The 17,854-nt window shown below is 33.0% G+C and overlaps 1 protein-coding gene across 1 annotated transcript; it reads right to left on the bottom strand.

Annotated features, from left to right (window-relative positions):
• Positions 1 to 6,608: 6,608 nt before the first annotated feature.
• Positions 6,609 to 17,086, bottom strand: LOC145563553 (uncharacterized). Its single transcript, XM_081624000.1, has 4 exons — positions 16,868 to 17,086; positions 8,525 to 8,841; positions 7,966 to 8,075; positions 6,609 to 7,540 (listed from the first exon to the last, which is right to left on the bottom strand). The coding sequence occupies exons 2-4, from the start codon at positions 8,550 to 8,552 to the stop codon at positions 7,235 to 7,237; spliced, it is 444 nt and encodes a 147-aa protein (XP_081480126.1). The 5' UTR covers positions 8,553 to 8,841; positions 16,868 to 17,086; the 3' UTR covers positions 6,609 to 7,234.
• Positions 17,087 to 17,854: the final 768 nt, after the last annotated feature.

The following is a 17,854-nucleotide window of genomic DNA, read 5'->3' as shown; positions in this document are numbered from 1 at the left end:
CCTTCTAACTTTGGGTAACTAAGCACATGTGTTGACTATATCACATGGAAATATGAAATTAAGGTACTACCAAGTAAAAATGATTGAGAATGGTAATTTTTATGGTTTTAGTGGTATATTTTTTGTACTATTATACATGTATATTGTACCATTTATGTCTTAGTAGTACTATTATATCTCACAATAGTATAATATTTTGATGTACCATTTACATACTTCTTTGTACTATTAGTATAATATTTATACCACTACAACATTTAATGGTACTATTTACCTATTAAATGGTACTTTATACTCCTACTACAACTTTTAACTTTATTACTACTTTGTCATCCTATATGCAATGTTTGCATATAGGAGCTATGCGCTATACCTTAACCAAAATGATTGGGTAAGCATGTGCATTTATGCAAGTTGTTTAGAGATTGCATATAGGCGTATAGCACCTATATGTTAATCATGCATATAGGAGGGTATTTTGGGGTTTTTATTTTTATTTTTTATTTGATGTTTTTTCTACAATTGTACATTTTTGTATATTATTATGTATATATAATGTATCATTAAAGTATAAGTTGTTTTAATAGTATTTTTTGTGTATTATTATGCATGTAGTGGTACTTGTTGTCATCCTTTGTTGTTGATTATTTTCTCCTAAAATACCTAGCTACCACCTATCACCTAATATGTTGTAGTGGTACATTTTACCATCCTATATATTTCTAAGACATATAGGCGCTATACGTCAATACTTAACCGTAGAGATATAAGGATTAAAAACGAATGATGATTGGTAATGATAGTAGGATGCAACAAAGTTACTAACATTTATGTATTAAGATTCCTATTCTATCCTCGACTCCTCGTCCTTCTTTTATCTCCTCCCCTCCATCCGATTCTCCCAATCAAGGGTTAATGCCCTAATAACACCACTCTCTAGATATAGAATTATAGGATAGTTAAGGGGAGGTTTTATCTCTATCTATACCCCCTCTAATAGTCTAGTCAATTCGCTCTCTTATCTCCCCTTCCTCCTTTTGCCCCTAAACAAACACTCCGTCAGTGGATGAATTGAGTTATGTTCCCTAAAACAATGATTTTCATGATTAGAGAAAATAGGCCTTGGCCAGTTGGCCTACTAGTAGTAAATTGTCCATAAAGTTTTTTTAGCAAAAGAAACACGTGTTTACATTAAATAGTCTTCTGTCAATATAAATAAAGCTAAAACCATCATACGTGTTATTACTTTTATCTATCATCAACTAAATTTAATATAATTTGCTAAATTCTCAATAAACTTTATATTTAATTAAAACTATTACTTTTAAGTCTATTTAATGTCATCATGTTATACAAAATTCTCTACTATTTAATTTGTCAACTTCTATTCTTGTGGTTTATAAGGATTGACAAAAATATGTGATGTAGATAAGATTTGCTCAATGTAGATATTGACTTCAAAAACTTTACCAAAGTTGACATCCAACATCCATTCTATGACATGGCAAAGAACCAATATATTTCTAGTATTAGAAGTTGTAGCAACGTAAAACTTGAACCTCGACTTTAAAAGGGCAACTACTTATCTATTTGAATAATTAAATGTCTTAAAATATGTCACGAAGCTATAAGCCTATAATAAGGCTGTATTGATTTCGTGCGGGACACATAACTTTCACCCAACTTTCCCATTTTCAGATTCTAAGCCAAGCAATTTTGCCCCCCAAAAAAATTTAAAACTTTAGTTTATTATGAGTTTCAATGCTATTATTTCAAAAAATCTGTGTCATGGTTGAAAATTGGAGATGTTTTAACATCTAACACGTCATATTTGATACAAATTTTTTTGTTTGTTTGCAATTACATCATAGCTTGCATCACCTCATTTGCTGCATTTCAATATATTCCCATTTAGAGCGGTCAATATGGGTATTCATATAGGTTTTCAGGTCGGTTTAAATCAGGTCTCTAGTTAAAGTTCGATTAAATAATGTCGGTTTGTTCAATCTAACTTCTAAATTAGTTTCTAGTGTTCCATTTGATAGATGGTACAAGTGTGAAGAAAACAATTGAGTTGAATGATTATCAAGTTATTTGACAATATTAGCTCATAATAGTGTAGTATTTTAAAAAGTTGACTAAAAGATAATCCATAAAAAGTTAGTTAATTGAGAGGTTATAGTCACTAGTTGAAATTGATAAATTAATTGATATTTGAAGCTAAAAAGTTAGTGAAAGCTGAAAAGTTTGCTCACCAAAATTTTCTAACTTGAAAAACTAGTTGTGTTTTTGCTTAGAAAACAAATCAAAATGCAAAGATCTAGCTTAATTAAATAAGGTGACTTGCTAAATCAAATCAACAATTCTATACAATATCATATTAAGTTATAGATCACACAAGTCAACACACTTTGAAAAACTCATCCTTAGAATATAATTGCAAGAAAAATTTATTAATTTACCTCACATCACAGGTACCACATATCACATGACTTTTTGAATACATTTATCTTCTCCAAGCTTCACAAATAACCAAAATTAGAAAATATCATCCCATCACTTCCACATAATTATCATTACTCATTATTTTGGGAGGTTGGAGGATTGGGTCATGTAAAGATAGAACCTAATGATGATTTAGTGAGCCAATCTTATCATAAAATTACTATTTATATGCTCCTAAAACCCTCTCCAATAGTGAGACTTAAGTGAGTATTTTTAGGAGAGAGAGAGAGTATTTTTTGCAATGTATACCAATAAGTTGGTATTTAAATTTAGCAACTCCAAAAGAAAGTTGTCAAGTTTAGATACTCAACTTTGAGTCTCATTTGACAAAAAGTGTGGGCCCCTTGTCAATATTCTAATATATTTTGTAATTTATTTAAGTTTTATTTATTTATTTATTTTTTAATCTTACAATATTTGATAATAAAAAAGAAATGGATTTGGTGAGCTATAATTTGAAAGTGACATTTGTATATTTTAGAGAGTCTCACCACTGGAAAATTAGGCTTTACATGAATTATTAAATTGAGAAGTGAGTATGGTATCGCTATTGAAGGTAAAAAAAACAACTCATTTTGTATTTCAATACTCAAATTTGAGTCTCACCATTGAATATAGTCTAAAATTGTTCAATTCATCTATCTAAATGAATAATGTATCCAATCCTAAATAAAACTAAACTTTAAGTGGACCAAAATAAGTAGGAATTAGTAATAAATAGTATCTTAAAATGGTAGGACCTTTCCTACATAGCACATGTTAACCAATAATTAGAAGCATAAAGAGGGGAGGTTGTGAGTTGTGATTGTGCCCATAGCTTTGTGGGCGCTACTTTTTATTTTTTTTTGGCTTTTCTTAGAACTAGAAACCCAAGTACAATTTGAATAGCCTCTTTGTTTTTGCCCCCTTTTTTTTCCCTATCAACTGCAACAAAATTTAGGTGTATAGGAAAATTGGATAAATCAATATAATACTACGTATATAAAAGAGGCAACAAAAGTAGGCAAAAACCAATCAACATGTTTGGTTTCTTATACAAATGAATAATTAGGATAATACTAAAGAAGTAGAGAACCTACCATATTAGTAACTTGCTTAGACAAGTAATATAGTCTTAAGTATTTGATAATAATGTGTATACTACTAAAAGCTAAGGGCTTTTTTGACATCGTTTTTTATTTATTTTAAAAAAAAACCAAAAACAAAAAATAAGAAAAACGTGTTTTTATTTCTGTTGTCAGTTTTCAAAATTATCATGATTTTAATAAGTTTGACTAATTTTTTATTCTCTACATGACATATATCATATGATTTTGAAAAACAAAAAACCAAAAAACATAAAGCCTGGGCTTATTTTGCATCGTTTTTTGTTTTTAGTTTTTTATTTTTTTTAAACAAAAAACTAAAAACAGAAAACAAGAAAAAGGTATTTCCACAAGTATTTCCACTTTTCTATTGTCAGTTTTCAAAATTATCATGATTTTAATAAGTTTGACCAATTTTTTTATTCATTATATAATATACTAGTATATGTATATCATATGGTTTTAAAAAATAAAATACCAAAAAAAGAAAATTACAGCAATGTCAAACAAACCCTTTAAATTAATGCTTAACGAACCATATTTAATTATTGCCAAAGTGTAAATGGCATAAGAATCCCTTTGTTCATGATTTATTAAGCAAAAGGTTTTTTAAACAATATCGTGAAAAAGATAAGGACCAATTTATGAGTCAATTGAAACAATTGTAATGAGTAGTTATGACGACAATGAGCTTGCATAAACTTGTGCCAATCTCTTTATATTTTTATATTTTTTCCCTTTACCACTCTTATTCATAGACAAAATCAAAATATGTCATTCTCTTTCGGTCTCTCTACCCACTTTCTCACTCCACTTTTATTTTTCTTCATGGACATTTTATTTTAACAACTCTTTAGTTTTCACACACTCATGGGCTAAAAAAAAAACCCACACCACTCTCTCTCCTCTATTTTTCTTTCTCCTACACTAACTAAATATCTAATTTTAGAGCTAGGGTCCATGTGTAGGAGTTTATAGGTACTATATGTGGAAAACATGAATCATATTCACCTAATCCCAAGATCGCATGCATAACACTCAAGACACATAATCATACCTCTGAAGCGTGAATTCCACGAAGTTATTCGACAGGCAAATCAGGGAGAGAATAGAGCCCCAACCGTTGCTCCTGTACTTAGTCCACAGGATTTGAACGAGCCGTCTACTAATACTAGATTGATCGAGTGAAAGAGGAAAACCGCGATCACCACCTTTAATGGACAACCGACCACCGCATGAACCACCGCCACCAACAACACACCACCGGCTCCGAGGGGAGGAGAGAGAGTGTGAGAGGGGGTTAGTCTCGTGTTTGCTAATTAGGGTTAGATCAAACTTATCACTGAATATTATGTTCAAACCCTAGGCACCTAGTCTATATATATAATCTCATTATAATTAGACTAAGTCACGAAACCCAAAACCCTCCTTGTTCCTCCATATAGCCGGCCATACTAGGGGATGAGGCCCATTATGGGCCTCGTCCTCTCGTGTTCGATCTAGGCCCTTTGTGTGACCTTATAGGATCCGTCCAATTGGGCTTTGACCTATTTTACTAGCCCAAAGATCGTTAGTACCTTTAGCTATGATATAACGACGACCCAAATGAACGAACTTAATTATCTCCATAATTTGATCCATTTATATATCTAGTAATTGCACATGACGAAGACATAAATCCTTCACCACGGATACTGTAGCATTTTATTTTTGTCATTTCCATGGGCACTTGACAATCTCCTCATAGGCATTTTTTTTTTTTTTTTGCTCATGAATAGGATGTCATTTTTACCACTTTTATCACGATATTCTCCTCATGGGCATTTTTTTGCCCATAAGTTAGAGTGCTCTTACCATCAGTCCACCACTAGAAGTGGTAAGAATGAAATGAATATTTGTAACTTATATCAAGAAAGAACCATCATTTTTTTACATCCAAAAACTCGTAAAAATATTCCCTTCATCCCTAAAATTGCATTGAACCTTCGATTTTACTTCTTTTTTTTCCCTTTCTTTTTATAAACTTATTGTACATGGATAGACACAATTATTGATGGGAAAAGAGATAAAGAAAGTGAAGTTGCAGGACGACTATTCAATGGCTACAGAGAAATTGTGACCATTGTAATTATTTTTAATCTTAATCATTTATTTTTAAAGACCAATCTTGTCCATCCATTCAATTGACTTTAAACATTTATCAAAATATAAATTAAAAAATTGTTTTCAGTTATTAAATAAAAAAAAAAAAAACTGCTATTTACAATCGCAAAATCACTATTGTTGTGAAGTTTTAACCTTCAAATTATGAAGAAAGTATCTTGAATCTTGATTGATGTTTCATTATTTATAACCATAGAAGTATTTTCATCAAAATTAATACGATCATCATCTTCCTCCTCTATATATTAAAAAAAAAATCATAAACAAAAAAATGGAAGAATATCAATGAAGGTATTATGATTTTTGATTCACTTACAATTATATTAGTCTCTAATTCTAACTCCTTTTCATAGAGCTAAGAATTACATTAGATGCCTAATACCTTACTTGGGAGTTGGGAAGATGAACTCTGCCCATAAAATTGAAACTACAAGTCATACAAAACTGCATTTAACAGATAGAGTATCTTGCTCGACTTGCTGGGGAAGATGAACTATCTAATTTTAACTCGTACTGTTTGATATATTTAGTTTTTTGGAATCAGAACTAATATTTTTATAATATTTTTTTTTATTATTACTAGAATTATGTAGTCAAATTAATGAATGGCTATGGTTTAATATTGCATATCAATGGTTCATATTTAAAAATTATAATGGCTACAAGATTATTATAGCCATTACAAAACTTTTCCTGAAGTTGCAAGTGTAAAAAGTTATTAATTACTATATAAAGCAATTTTTTAGGACATTTATTTTTAGCGTATGAGACAATCTTTTAGAGACGGATGAAGTACATATAGAAAGGGAAATATAAACATTGTCACACGACTTTCCATAAATATTCCATGTAAAGATTATAAACTCATTAACATTGAACAATCTTATAAGGGCATTCATTTTTAGTATGAGACAGTATTTTTACAAACAAAGGGAGTACATAAAGATAGGGAAACATGAGCATCGTCATATTAACTTTCCGTAAAATTTACGGAGTACACATAAGATCATTCATTGTAATTATGTACCAAACGTGTTGTTAAACCTTAATCATTACCTTATCAAAGCCCATAGCCGTAGGTTATCAAATACACCAAGAAATGGCAATGCTTCAACCTTCAAGTCTTCAACACTGAAACTGCCTAATACAGTCGCAGTTGGGAAAAAAAAAAAGAAAAAAAACCCAGCATAATACAGAAAAACGGAGAAATGTTGCATAAAATTTACAATTTTACACGATATACCTATGATCTATGAATAATTCTATCAAATAGATATTTATATGAATCAAGTTAAGTTAATCATCCACATTGACTATCAGGAAACTAGTGACATCTCATTTCCTTTAGCCTCAAAATTAACTATAGCAACATATCCTGAAATTTTTTCATCTACGACATAACTAAACTAAGTGTGCCATACATAATTTTAGGGTGAGAAAAAACTTGGCCACGCTGCAAAAATAATATTATGTTTCAGCAATTAATACTCGAGGTATAATGTTACTCTATTCAGCGTTGAATAAGGAAGCTTCAGTCTCCAATCCTTCCTTTTACGACTCATTGGCCTTCCTTTGCTTGCAGGATCCCTATTTGCTCTAACGTCAGCCAGTTTCCAGACACAATGCTCTGTTTCTGTCTCGATAGAATCAAGCAAGAAAACCCCACTCTTCTCCTGAGATTTGGCTTCAGTACCTTCTTCAACATAAGATACAACCATAGGAAAATCTTTGAACCTAAGTAAGTCCTCTGGTATTCTTAGTAGGCGCTCTGCACCTGGAGAAGATACCTACAACATACAACAAAATGTATCATTAGATCTAAATTGTCATTCTCATACAGCACCTTATTTTGTTTTAAATAATATGGACATGAATAATCCAAGTTTTTCCAATCTCAAATACTACTAAATCCAACACAATTTTTGAGGTTAATTTTTCAAAATACTCTGAAGTATTATTTTTTTGTTTTTCTTGTGTCTTTTTGATTGAGTACATCTACAGTATATATACATTGGACTATATTGAGAAGATAAGTAGATAACCCAAATAGTTGGGGTTATTTTTAAAATATCAAAAGGTGGAATTAAGATCTAACTTGGGATTGTTCATGTTTGCTTTTTTTTTTTTTTTTTTTTTCCCTTCACGAGGGTAATTCTTGGACAAATGTTACTATAAAGAATCTTGTGTCATCAATTGGACAGTATTGATTTACCTCAAGAGCAAGATCATTTGGTATCTCTCCCTTAAATCCGTCTTCCTCCAAACGTTTCTTGTATTCTCGGCTATAACTTTCAATTAGCTCTATGCTTGGGGCAGCCATACCTATATGAATCACACCACAAATTAATACATGCAGCAAACTCAGACAAGCCAACATACAAAGATGCATATGGTCAAAAAGAATGTATGTAGGGTTTTTTTTAAAAAAAAAAAAAATTATGAATCAAAATTCAAAGAAGCTAAGCTTCATGCAATTCATGCATACAATGATACAAGAGCTCAAACTAACGAACTTGTTCTCAGTTCTCATTTGCATAAGATACTTAAACTGACCCAAGCCTACAGTTAGTAGCCAGTTACAGCCTTACAGATCTCCCGGGGATATGTGATTCCATCATAATTACTATTTTATTTTACCAGTATCAGGTTAAGTCATATTCATGACAAAATACTTTGTGTATAATTTTTACGTAGGTGAAATATTGATATGGTATAGCCCGTACAGGATTCAAAAACAATTTAGATAAAATCCCACAACACAGAAAACATACTCATTGGAGAGTTTGTCGAGTCTGACATAAATATAGCCACGAGGAGTAGTCTTGAAAGAATACAACTTTATGTCATCGTCAAATTGTAGCAAAACTTCACGTGCTATAGATAGTACTTTTTCACCCCAGGGGACATTTTGGAGCACAATTCCACCTCCAGCCCCTCCATCACCGATCTGAAATTAATGGCATACGTACAAAAGGAATCAGCTGATTAAAAAAGTGGCATAAAAAATCTTAATAATGTTAGAGCACCTCAGGATCAGTGTCATCTTCTTCCTCCCATCCCTCAATAACCAAATCTTGATCAGTTTCATCTGTAAAGAAGCAAAAATATAAGTTACAAGCAATCCTCAAAGAACTACGTAGATCCAAGCAAAGCACTCAAGTCTCCTAGTACACCTTACAACAAGCACCATGAGAGCCCCATGAGAACAAATACAAAGATGCTAAAAACTCCACGGTAAACTGCTAGGAGACACCCAATTAGGGAAGATTCAATCATTTCTTTCAACCAGATCACCTACATAACTGTATAAACTGCTTAACACTACAGTATCTTGCTCTTGATTTGTCCAGGAAGCCACACAAGAAATTTACAAACATCCCAAATTAAAAGTGAAGCACGCTGGCCACACCCAACATACTCTAGCCAATATGTGCTCCGTACCATCAGCTTATCACAGTTTTCAATAAACTTACACACAAAATCTTCTTCAACTAACTTTGGGGCCGTATTATTCAAAGAAAAATTAGAGATAGTAAAAGGCTGTGGATTTGAAAATCTTCTTGGGTGACCATAAAAATTTTACAAGAAAAAGCTTCTCTAAATCATCCAATGAGTCTCGGTTATAACCAAAATTCATAATAGAAACTGGCTCAATATCAGTCAACACTCAACAGGTTACTAAGCTATCCCAGTTCTCAATTTAGGTGATCCCCCCCACTCCCCCAAATCTTAAAGTGAAGTTTCATGAAAGAGATCCAACACTTCCCACACTAAAAATAGAGATATAAGCATTATGAACAGATTAAAGAAGGTTATACAGAACTACAGACATGAGACAAGAATTAGAACAGGCTGCTCCCCTGTCCAAGATATCTCTTAGAATGCAACAAAATACCAATATCAACCCAATGTTTGAAAAAGCGCGCCTAGGTTTAGAGGCATAAGGCGTCAGGGGTCATGCGCTTTGTGGCCTAGGCGAAGCGATTTTAATGACATGCAGCCTAGGGTGCACGGCAGGTTTTTTAGATTTTTTATTGTTTATTATATGTGTCTAGCTTCAACAAAGCGTGCGGAGGCACGTCTTAGGCGCACGAAACTCTGAAACGCCTTGGTGCGCCTTGAGCATTTCATACGTTGTAAGGAAAGTCAAGTTATGAAAGTACATTGGGAAAGATAAAACCCCAATAATTTGTAAGGAAAGTAGAGAGAGAAAGTAAGAAAAAGTACATTGGGAAAGATTAAACCCCAATCATTATTGCAAAAATGAGGGTAAAGTAAGAAAAAGTACATTAGGAAAGATAAAACTCAATCATAATTAAGTTGGAGAAAGTGAAATGGGAAGAACATTTAGGGGACACCAAAAATGGCAAATGGGAAAAACATTTGACGGAGGGAGTATGAGACATTGCATTGTCTCTATTAACCCTTAGTCTTGAACCTAGTGAAAGAACAAAGGTTCAATGTTCTTACTTAGCATAAACTATACTAATTTCTTCAAACCTTCTTCCTTCGTTTCCTTTTTTTAGTTTGTTTATCAACAGAGGGATTGACACGAACGATTCACATTTGGCATCATCACAACCCACTATTAAGCTTTCTTCGGTTGTTAATTAATATCCGATTTTCTCATCTTTTTCCTTTCTTAGAAGATCATCATCTTTCCAACAGCTTGGCTTAGCAACTACATATGTAGCTTCAATTCGTTTTTCTTTCTTCTTCATCTTCTTTTTCCATCTCCCGTATTAAATATCGTAATTCATCAACACATTTGTACAATTTAATTTTCAAACATCCTACAAACTTTGAAAAGAAAGATAGATATCTCATTTCAGACTTCGTTTATATTACATTAAGTTAAAAGAGGGTGTTTTCTTTTTATGTAAGAGTCTGGACCCGCTAAGTATATGAGATTTGATTCATAGATACAAGGTAACTACCGTTAAGTAGAAATTCAGTAAGAATAGAAGCCTGAGATCATAAGAGGATATGAGCCAAGAATATTTGGTATAAAGATTTATCGATCGAAGTTAGACTTTGCTGAAAAGAAGTACTTCAATACTTTATTCCCTATCCCACATTATGAATTGTACATTTTCTAGAGAACCCTCTAGTACGAGACACTTTTAGCTCAGCTAACCAAAAACTTCGATTTAGCGACTCGCTACACCCCAAAAGCTTCGCTTTAGCAGGTAAACAACCAAAAACGGCTACGTTTTTTATATTTTTATATCGAACCATTATTTAATTAAATAAGGACACAAAAGCAGAAATATCTCATTTACAATACACCATCATTATTCATAACTAGTTTTTTTTTGCTAAAATATCATTAAAATTAGGAGATATACCCTATGAAAGAAGTAATATCATAGATAACCATACCTAGACTAACACCCTCATAAGAGCTCCACTGCTTGTTTTTGAAGGAATGTTAATATCAATAAATGGTTGATCCTTTGTGTAAGCATATGCTATTTTAGGTAGTATATTATCACCATTCTCAACTAGTATATTTTTATTAAAACCATGCTAGACATGAATATTAGGTTTTCTAATAAAACAGTCATGTGATTCAATCGGACTGAATAATAACCCATCAACGGGAATACTATTCTCAATACCAAGCATTAAACGATAACCAATAGAAAAGATTTAATTTTTTAACTTTTCACTAATACATAAAAAAGATTTCTAGGAAAATCACAAAAGTGGATTTCGTTTTTTCCATAACACTTCGTGTGAAATCGGAATATTTACCATTAATAAATTAAAAAAAAAAAAAAGAACGACTAAAATTACTTTCAGTAGACGAAAATATAGGAGATTTAGATAGAGAAGAAGATCCATTAAAACACCTTACTTTGCTTTTACAGACACTTATTTGAATCTTCTAGAAAGACTCTTTTATTCTAGTCTTCTCGGCAACCGGGGGTGAAGTATGTGGTGGCCTACACAATCAGGGCTTGTTTCTCGTTGACGAGGTTTTATTTGCCATCTTTTATGGCGCTAATGCGACGCTGGATCCATTGCATGACTACAACCACAAGCATCGGATCAATGGGAGGTAGGTGCTCCCACGAGCCTTTGCTCACATTGGACCTTCTCCGCTACTACCAAACGGATTTGGTTCCGAATTGTTGCTAGCCTTTCTAAGGTAGAAATATCAATTTTTTTTTTTAATTAAAGTTTTTCTTCCACCTCTCTCTTTGAAAATATAGATTGAAATAAGCTTCTATTTATAGGTCTCGGGGGCGCTTAACTCTTTCTTATTATTAGTAATAAATAATTGTTGTCTTAGTTTCATAACATGTTTCAACCTCAGCTTTTCATTGATATGGAATCAGATCCACTAGATTTTAGTGTGTTACATAATTCTCTTCGTAAGGACTGAAGTACGAAAGGTCGTGCCTTAGAAACAAATAAAATAGTTCTTTATTTAAGGGTTCCGCAACGTGGAACATTCCGATCACTCCCTTGAGAAGAGGAGATAATAATAGAGTACTCCCCTTTCTCGTCTAATAAGGTAGGTTTCCACAGCCCTTTCTTAAGAGATCGAGGTCTCCTTACTCGACAACCAGTACAAAAAGCATGTAATATGTCCTTAACTTTATAATAAGTGACTACATATCTCGTTTACATAACATACATGCACAATTTAGCCTTGCCTATTCTGATTAAACTTGCAACTACTTGCCTTTTTTTATTGGCTGATTTGTACCTGGGTATATCTTGAACTTCCCTCGCGAAATCCTCACTCAACAGCTCTGTCCTTTCTAAGGTAAGCTAGGTGAGACCGAAGCTACTCTCTTTCTTTTATTTCCCTGAAAAGATGGAAAAGCCCCTTCCCAGCTCATTTTGTCGTCCACTCGGTATAGAGTAAGTCAATATAGCACTAGCACTAGCAATAGCTTATTCGGTGAAACGAGTCACATTCTCCATTAGACCATTACCACTCTTATTTGCTTTCATTTGGGTTTTCCTCGTGCTTCTAATAAGAAACTACATACCTTCGAAATTTCCGTGTCCCTATCAACTCTTTCCAAGTAATTCAATTCCATTTTGGACTCGGATGTGGGCTTTTCAGACCATCAATTGGGCGTTGCAATTCAGTATCTTCAATGCCATAGTTATTTCATAAGTCCCCCAATTTCTCCTCTTCCTACTTGACAGCGAGATTATATGGATCAAAGCATTGAAGAGATAGCAAGAATGCCACATCCAATTCCTTAATATTAAAAAAATCTTCTTCTTTAAGTCTTGAACAACCTAAGAAAGATCATCTTTTTCCAAATCAGAGAGGATAGGGTTCAAGGGTTTCTAAGTGATCAACTGTTTGTCCTTCCCGTAGAAATAGGACTAGAAAGATTGTCACTATGCTATAAACATAGATTTTTATCGCCTAGATTAGATGCTATCTTACTTGCTTACTTGAACAAGTAGTATGGATTTCACTAGCCTATTTGCTATCTAGCCTTATAACTCACTATCTATTGATATATATATGGACGAGGGGAGTTCAAGATGTACCCAGGTAAAAAACAACCAATAAATAAAAAACAAGTAGTTGTGAGTTTAACTACTTGGAATAGGCACAGCTAAATTGTGCAAGTAGGTTACGTAAAAGAGATATGTAGTCGCTTAATATAAGATTAAGGACATATCACATGCTTTTTGTACTAGTAGCTTTGATTTTTCGAGTAAGGAGTGCTCAATCTCTTAAGAAAATGGCTTTGGAAACCTGCCATATTAGACGAAAAAAGGGGAGTATTCTCTAATGTGTGTTCTATTATTACCTTCTTTTTTGAGGGAGTGGTCGGAATTAAGCCGCGTAGTGGTACCCGAAAAAAAAGGGACTAATTTATTCGTTGTTGGGTAGGGCCTTTCGTACTCCAATTTGTACGAAGATAATTATTAAGCACGCTAAAATCTAGTGGATCAGGTTCCATATCCATGAAAAGCTAAGTTGAAATATGTTATGAATTTAAGACAACAATTTTTTATTACTAATAACAAGAAAGAGTTAAGCGCTCCCAAGGCCAATAAATTGAACCTTCTTTCGATCTATATTTTCAAAGAGAGAAGTGAAAGAAAAATTTTAAGTAAAATATATGGATATCCCTACCTTAGAAAGGCTAGCAACAATTCAAAACCAAATTTGTTTGGTAGAAACAAAGAAGCTCCAATGTGAGCAAGGTTTGCGAGAGCACCTGCCTCCCATTGATCCAGCGCTTGTGGCTGCAGCCATGCAACAGATTGAGCGCCGCAATAGCGCTATGGAAGACAGCAAACAAAACTTCCTCAACGAGTAACAAGCCCGGATTGTACAGGCCACCACCTATCTCGCCCCCGGTCGTCGAGAAGACTACAATAGAAGAGTCCATCGACTCTTTCTAGAAGATTTAAATAAGTGTCAATACACGCAAAGTAATGTGTTTTAATGTATGGTCTTCTTCTTCTTTATCTAAATCTCCTAGATTTTTGTCTATAGAGAGTACTTTTAAGTCATTTCCTATTAATTGTAAACAATCCGATTTCCCACGAAGTGTAATGCAAAGCACGAAATTCGCTTTTTGTGATTTTCTTGAAATCTTTTTTATGTATCAGTGAAAAGTCAAAAGATATTTGAATAATGATGGTGTATAGTTAATGAGATGATTCTGCTTTTGTGTCTTTATTTAATGAAATAATTGTTTGGTATAAAAATATAAAAATTTGTTGCTTTTGGTTGTTTACATGGTAAAGCAATGCTTTTGGGGCGTAGCGAGTCACTAAACTAATGTTTTTGGATAGTTGAGCTAGAAGTGTCTCTTACTAGAGGGATCTCTGGAGAATGGACAATTAGTAATGTGGAATAGGGAATAAAGTATTGAAGTGCTTCTTTAACATCGAAGTCTAACTCCGGTCGATAAATCTGTATGCCGAAGAATCTTGGCACAAATCCTCTTATGATCGGAGTTAAAAAAACCATGCAGGATTCTATTCTTACTACTTTCTACCTAACGGTAGTTAGCTTGTATCTATGAATCAAATCTGAGATACCAATCTAATCCAAAGACTCACCTATGAAAAAGGTAACACACTCTTTTAACTTATTGTGATAAAAAAGAAGTCTAAAATGAGATATCTATCTTTTTACTCATAGTTTGTAGAATGTTTGAAAATTATATTGCATAGATGTGTTGATGAATTGCGATGTTTAAAACGTGAGATGGTAAAAGAAGATGAAGAAGAACGAAAAACGAAAACCGAAGATTGAAGCTACGTATGTAGTCGCTAAGCCAAGCTTTCGAAAAGATGGTGATCTTCTAAGAAAGAAAAAAAAGAAAAAAGATGAGAAAATCCTATATTAATAAAGCAACCAAAGAAAACTTAATAATGGGTTGTGATGATGCCAAATGTGAATCCTCAGTGTCAATCCGTAGAGTTTTTTTTCACAGACTAAGCAAAGAAAACGAATGAAGAAGGTTTGAAGAAGTTAGTATAGTATATGCTAAGGAAGAAGATTGAACCTTCGTTCTTCCACCATGTCGTACCAGGTAGTTGCAAGACTACGGGTTGATAGAGGCAATGCGGTGTCTCGTACTATAGAAGAGTTGTGTGTGGCCATCTTTGTCCTCCTAACTTTTATTGGGATAAACCCTGTAAGCTTCTTCTTTGATAGCTACATATGACTCCTATAGTTTCTCTACTAAAATCCCTTAGTCAGGTTGTTCTTGTCGGATTAATTACCCTTTTTGAGTTAGAGCTACCTAGTATAAGCTCTTTATACCAAAATGTGCCTGAGCATAAAGTGTCTCGTCCTCTAGGATTGTGAAAGCATTTAATAAGAATGATATTTTATTTAGCTTAATATTAGAGATATAGATTAAGCTTTTAGGTGTAATACAGGAAATATAAACACTTGGGAGTTCAAGTGAGTTTTGGAATATAGGAAAACACAAAAAGACACACTAATGTTGCAAACAACAATGGGGTATCATTTTTCTATATATATTCAACATATCAAAGCTAACAATAACTTTTCTGTGTAGTTGGCCACACCGTATGACAGGAGTTACTTATAGGGTCGGGTTACTAGTATGAGTTACTTATTCAGGGGATATTTGTATGGGTTAGTTATTCATGGGTACTTGTATGGGCCAGTAGGGGTTACTTACTTAGTCGATTGAGCAACCCCTGACCGACTGAGTAACCCTTGAATAAGTAACCCCTATAATTTACCCCTGATCAAATAACCCCTAAATAAGGAACCCATATAAATAACCCTTGAATAAGTAACCCCTAGAAGTAACCCTCTGCCACACGGTGTGACACCGTGACCAGCCACATATAAAAATTTGTCTAAAGCTAATATGAACATATGCAAATCATGAACTTAGGAGTATATTACTCGAAAATATGCAACAAAGGATCTAAATAGCAATATACATTCTGTAAACAAAGCGGATTATGTATGATCTTCTACTAAAGCTTTATATATTCATAATTTCACATGTCATGTCTTGTCAAAAAGAAGTCTTCAGTAGTGAAACTATTGCCTACTAATTAATCAGCATTCCAATTGGAGTCATAAACATAATAACCATGATTGCCATAATCATGAAGCTATTTCCAGAATTATTGCGACAGCAAATCAACAAGTTTCATCATTATAAAAACAATTCAGAGTAAAAAATGGGAAACTGTCAATGCATATAGTACATTATACACATGAACTTACTTTTCTTAAAGCAAGCAAAATTACCTGAACACAACATATTACAAATGTACATGGAAGTTTTTACAAAGGAGTAATGAAGTCAGATGCTTCATAATTTGGTACTCAATTACCATAAAATTTAGTCAATCGTCCAATTCACAATAACATAGGCACATAGCAGTTATCTCTCTTAGACCTTTCATCAAACACCTGGAAGAGGTAACTCATAACTCACGAAATTTATCACACTAGGCATAAAAAAAATTATAACAAAAAAAAACCCAGACATTCCAACAAAACATAGAAAGATTCAACAAATGTAATCAGTAAACCAATCATTCAAATGGGTATTTCAAAAAACATGAAGATAAACAAAACCCAGAATGATCACTAAAAAAGGAGAAACTTTGCTTACATGGGTCTTCTCCGTTGTGATCAGAAGCTCCAGAAATGCTGAAAAAACGAAGAATTTGAGAAGAAAATGCGGTAACTTTGTGTTGTGATGAGAGAAAAGGCAAATGTGGAGTAAAAATGGTGGAGGGTTTAAGGGAAGGGTTTAAGAGATTTAGGGGTTTAGGAGAGAGAAATGTTGAAGGGGAAAACAATGGTTTAAGAGATTTTCTTGATAATTTTAGCAGAGTTTGAAGATTCCTCATCCTTTTTTTTCTCAGAGACACTTTATACTCCTACTTTGCTACATATATAACACCATTGATGACTTGATGTACAGAAATTATATTGTGTTGGCGTGTTGCCAATGGTCAATATTACAAAGATGAATATATTACTGTACTTTTTTTTTTTTTCTTAAATAGTGAAGTTTAATTTTATACAAAGAACTAAGGTAATTACTTAATTACGGAGTACTCCATCCGTTGGTCCATTTGAGATAGGAAGCTATAATAATTAGCTAGTTTTTTAAATTATCAGACGTGAGGCTAGAGGTCGAATCTAACCAAACTCATTATAGGAGGGATTTCCTTAAATCATCCATTCGTTATAGGAATGCTCTGAACTCTTTTCTTACCTCATTTTATCCTATTGACGCATTACATTTTTTTTTATCTCACTTCCTATTAGTATTAACTCTTTTCTCTCCGCAATTATTTGGCCTTGTTTGACAATTTGATGTTGGCTATCAGGTGTTTAACTTAGTTGGTTGGAGTGACTATTAACATAAGTTGTTTATATTGGTTATTTTTTATTTTTTTATTTTTATATTTATCATTGGTTGTATGTAAATAGATTTAGTTAAATCAGCTTTTGACAAATTATTGTAATTATGCAAAATGACCTTAAAGGACATTATTATGCGTGTTTACTTATTAATCTATTAAGAGTACTAGTAACTTAATATAAAATATTACATTTAACCGCTACATTAATAGCTAACCTCTACCTA

This window comes from Chenopodium album, chromosome 10 (genome assembly GCF_948465745.1).
Source record: "Chenopodium album chromosome 10, dcCheAlbu1.1, whole genome shotgun sequence".
NCBI classification, from domain to species: Eukaryota; Viridiplantae; Streptophyta; class Magnoliopsida; order Caryophyllales; family Amaranthaceae; genus Chenopodium; species Chenopodium album.
This window is presented reverse-complemented; position numbering and strand designations above follow the sequence as displayed.

Excerpts from the sequence above, each read along its gene's own strand:
- LOC145563553 (XM_081624000.1), bottom strand. The coding sequence starts at position 8,552 with ATGTCAGACTCGACAAACTCTCCAATGA. Across the intron at positions 8,076-8,524 it reads CTCGACAAACTCTCCAATGA|GTATGGCTGCCCCAAGCATA; the intron begins GTATGTTTTCTG and ends TGATTCATATAG. Across the intron at positions 7,541-7,965 it reads CAAATGATCTTGCTCTTGAG|GTATCTTCTCCAGGTGCAGA; the intron begins GTAAATCAATAC and ends TGTATGTTGTAG.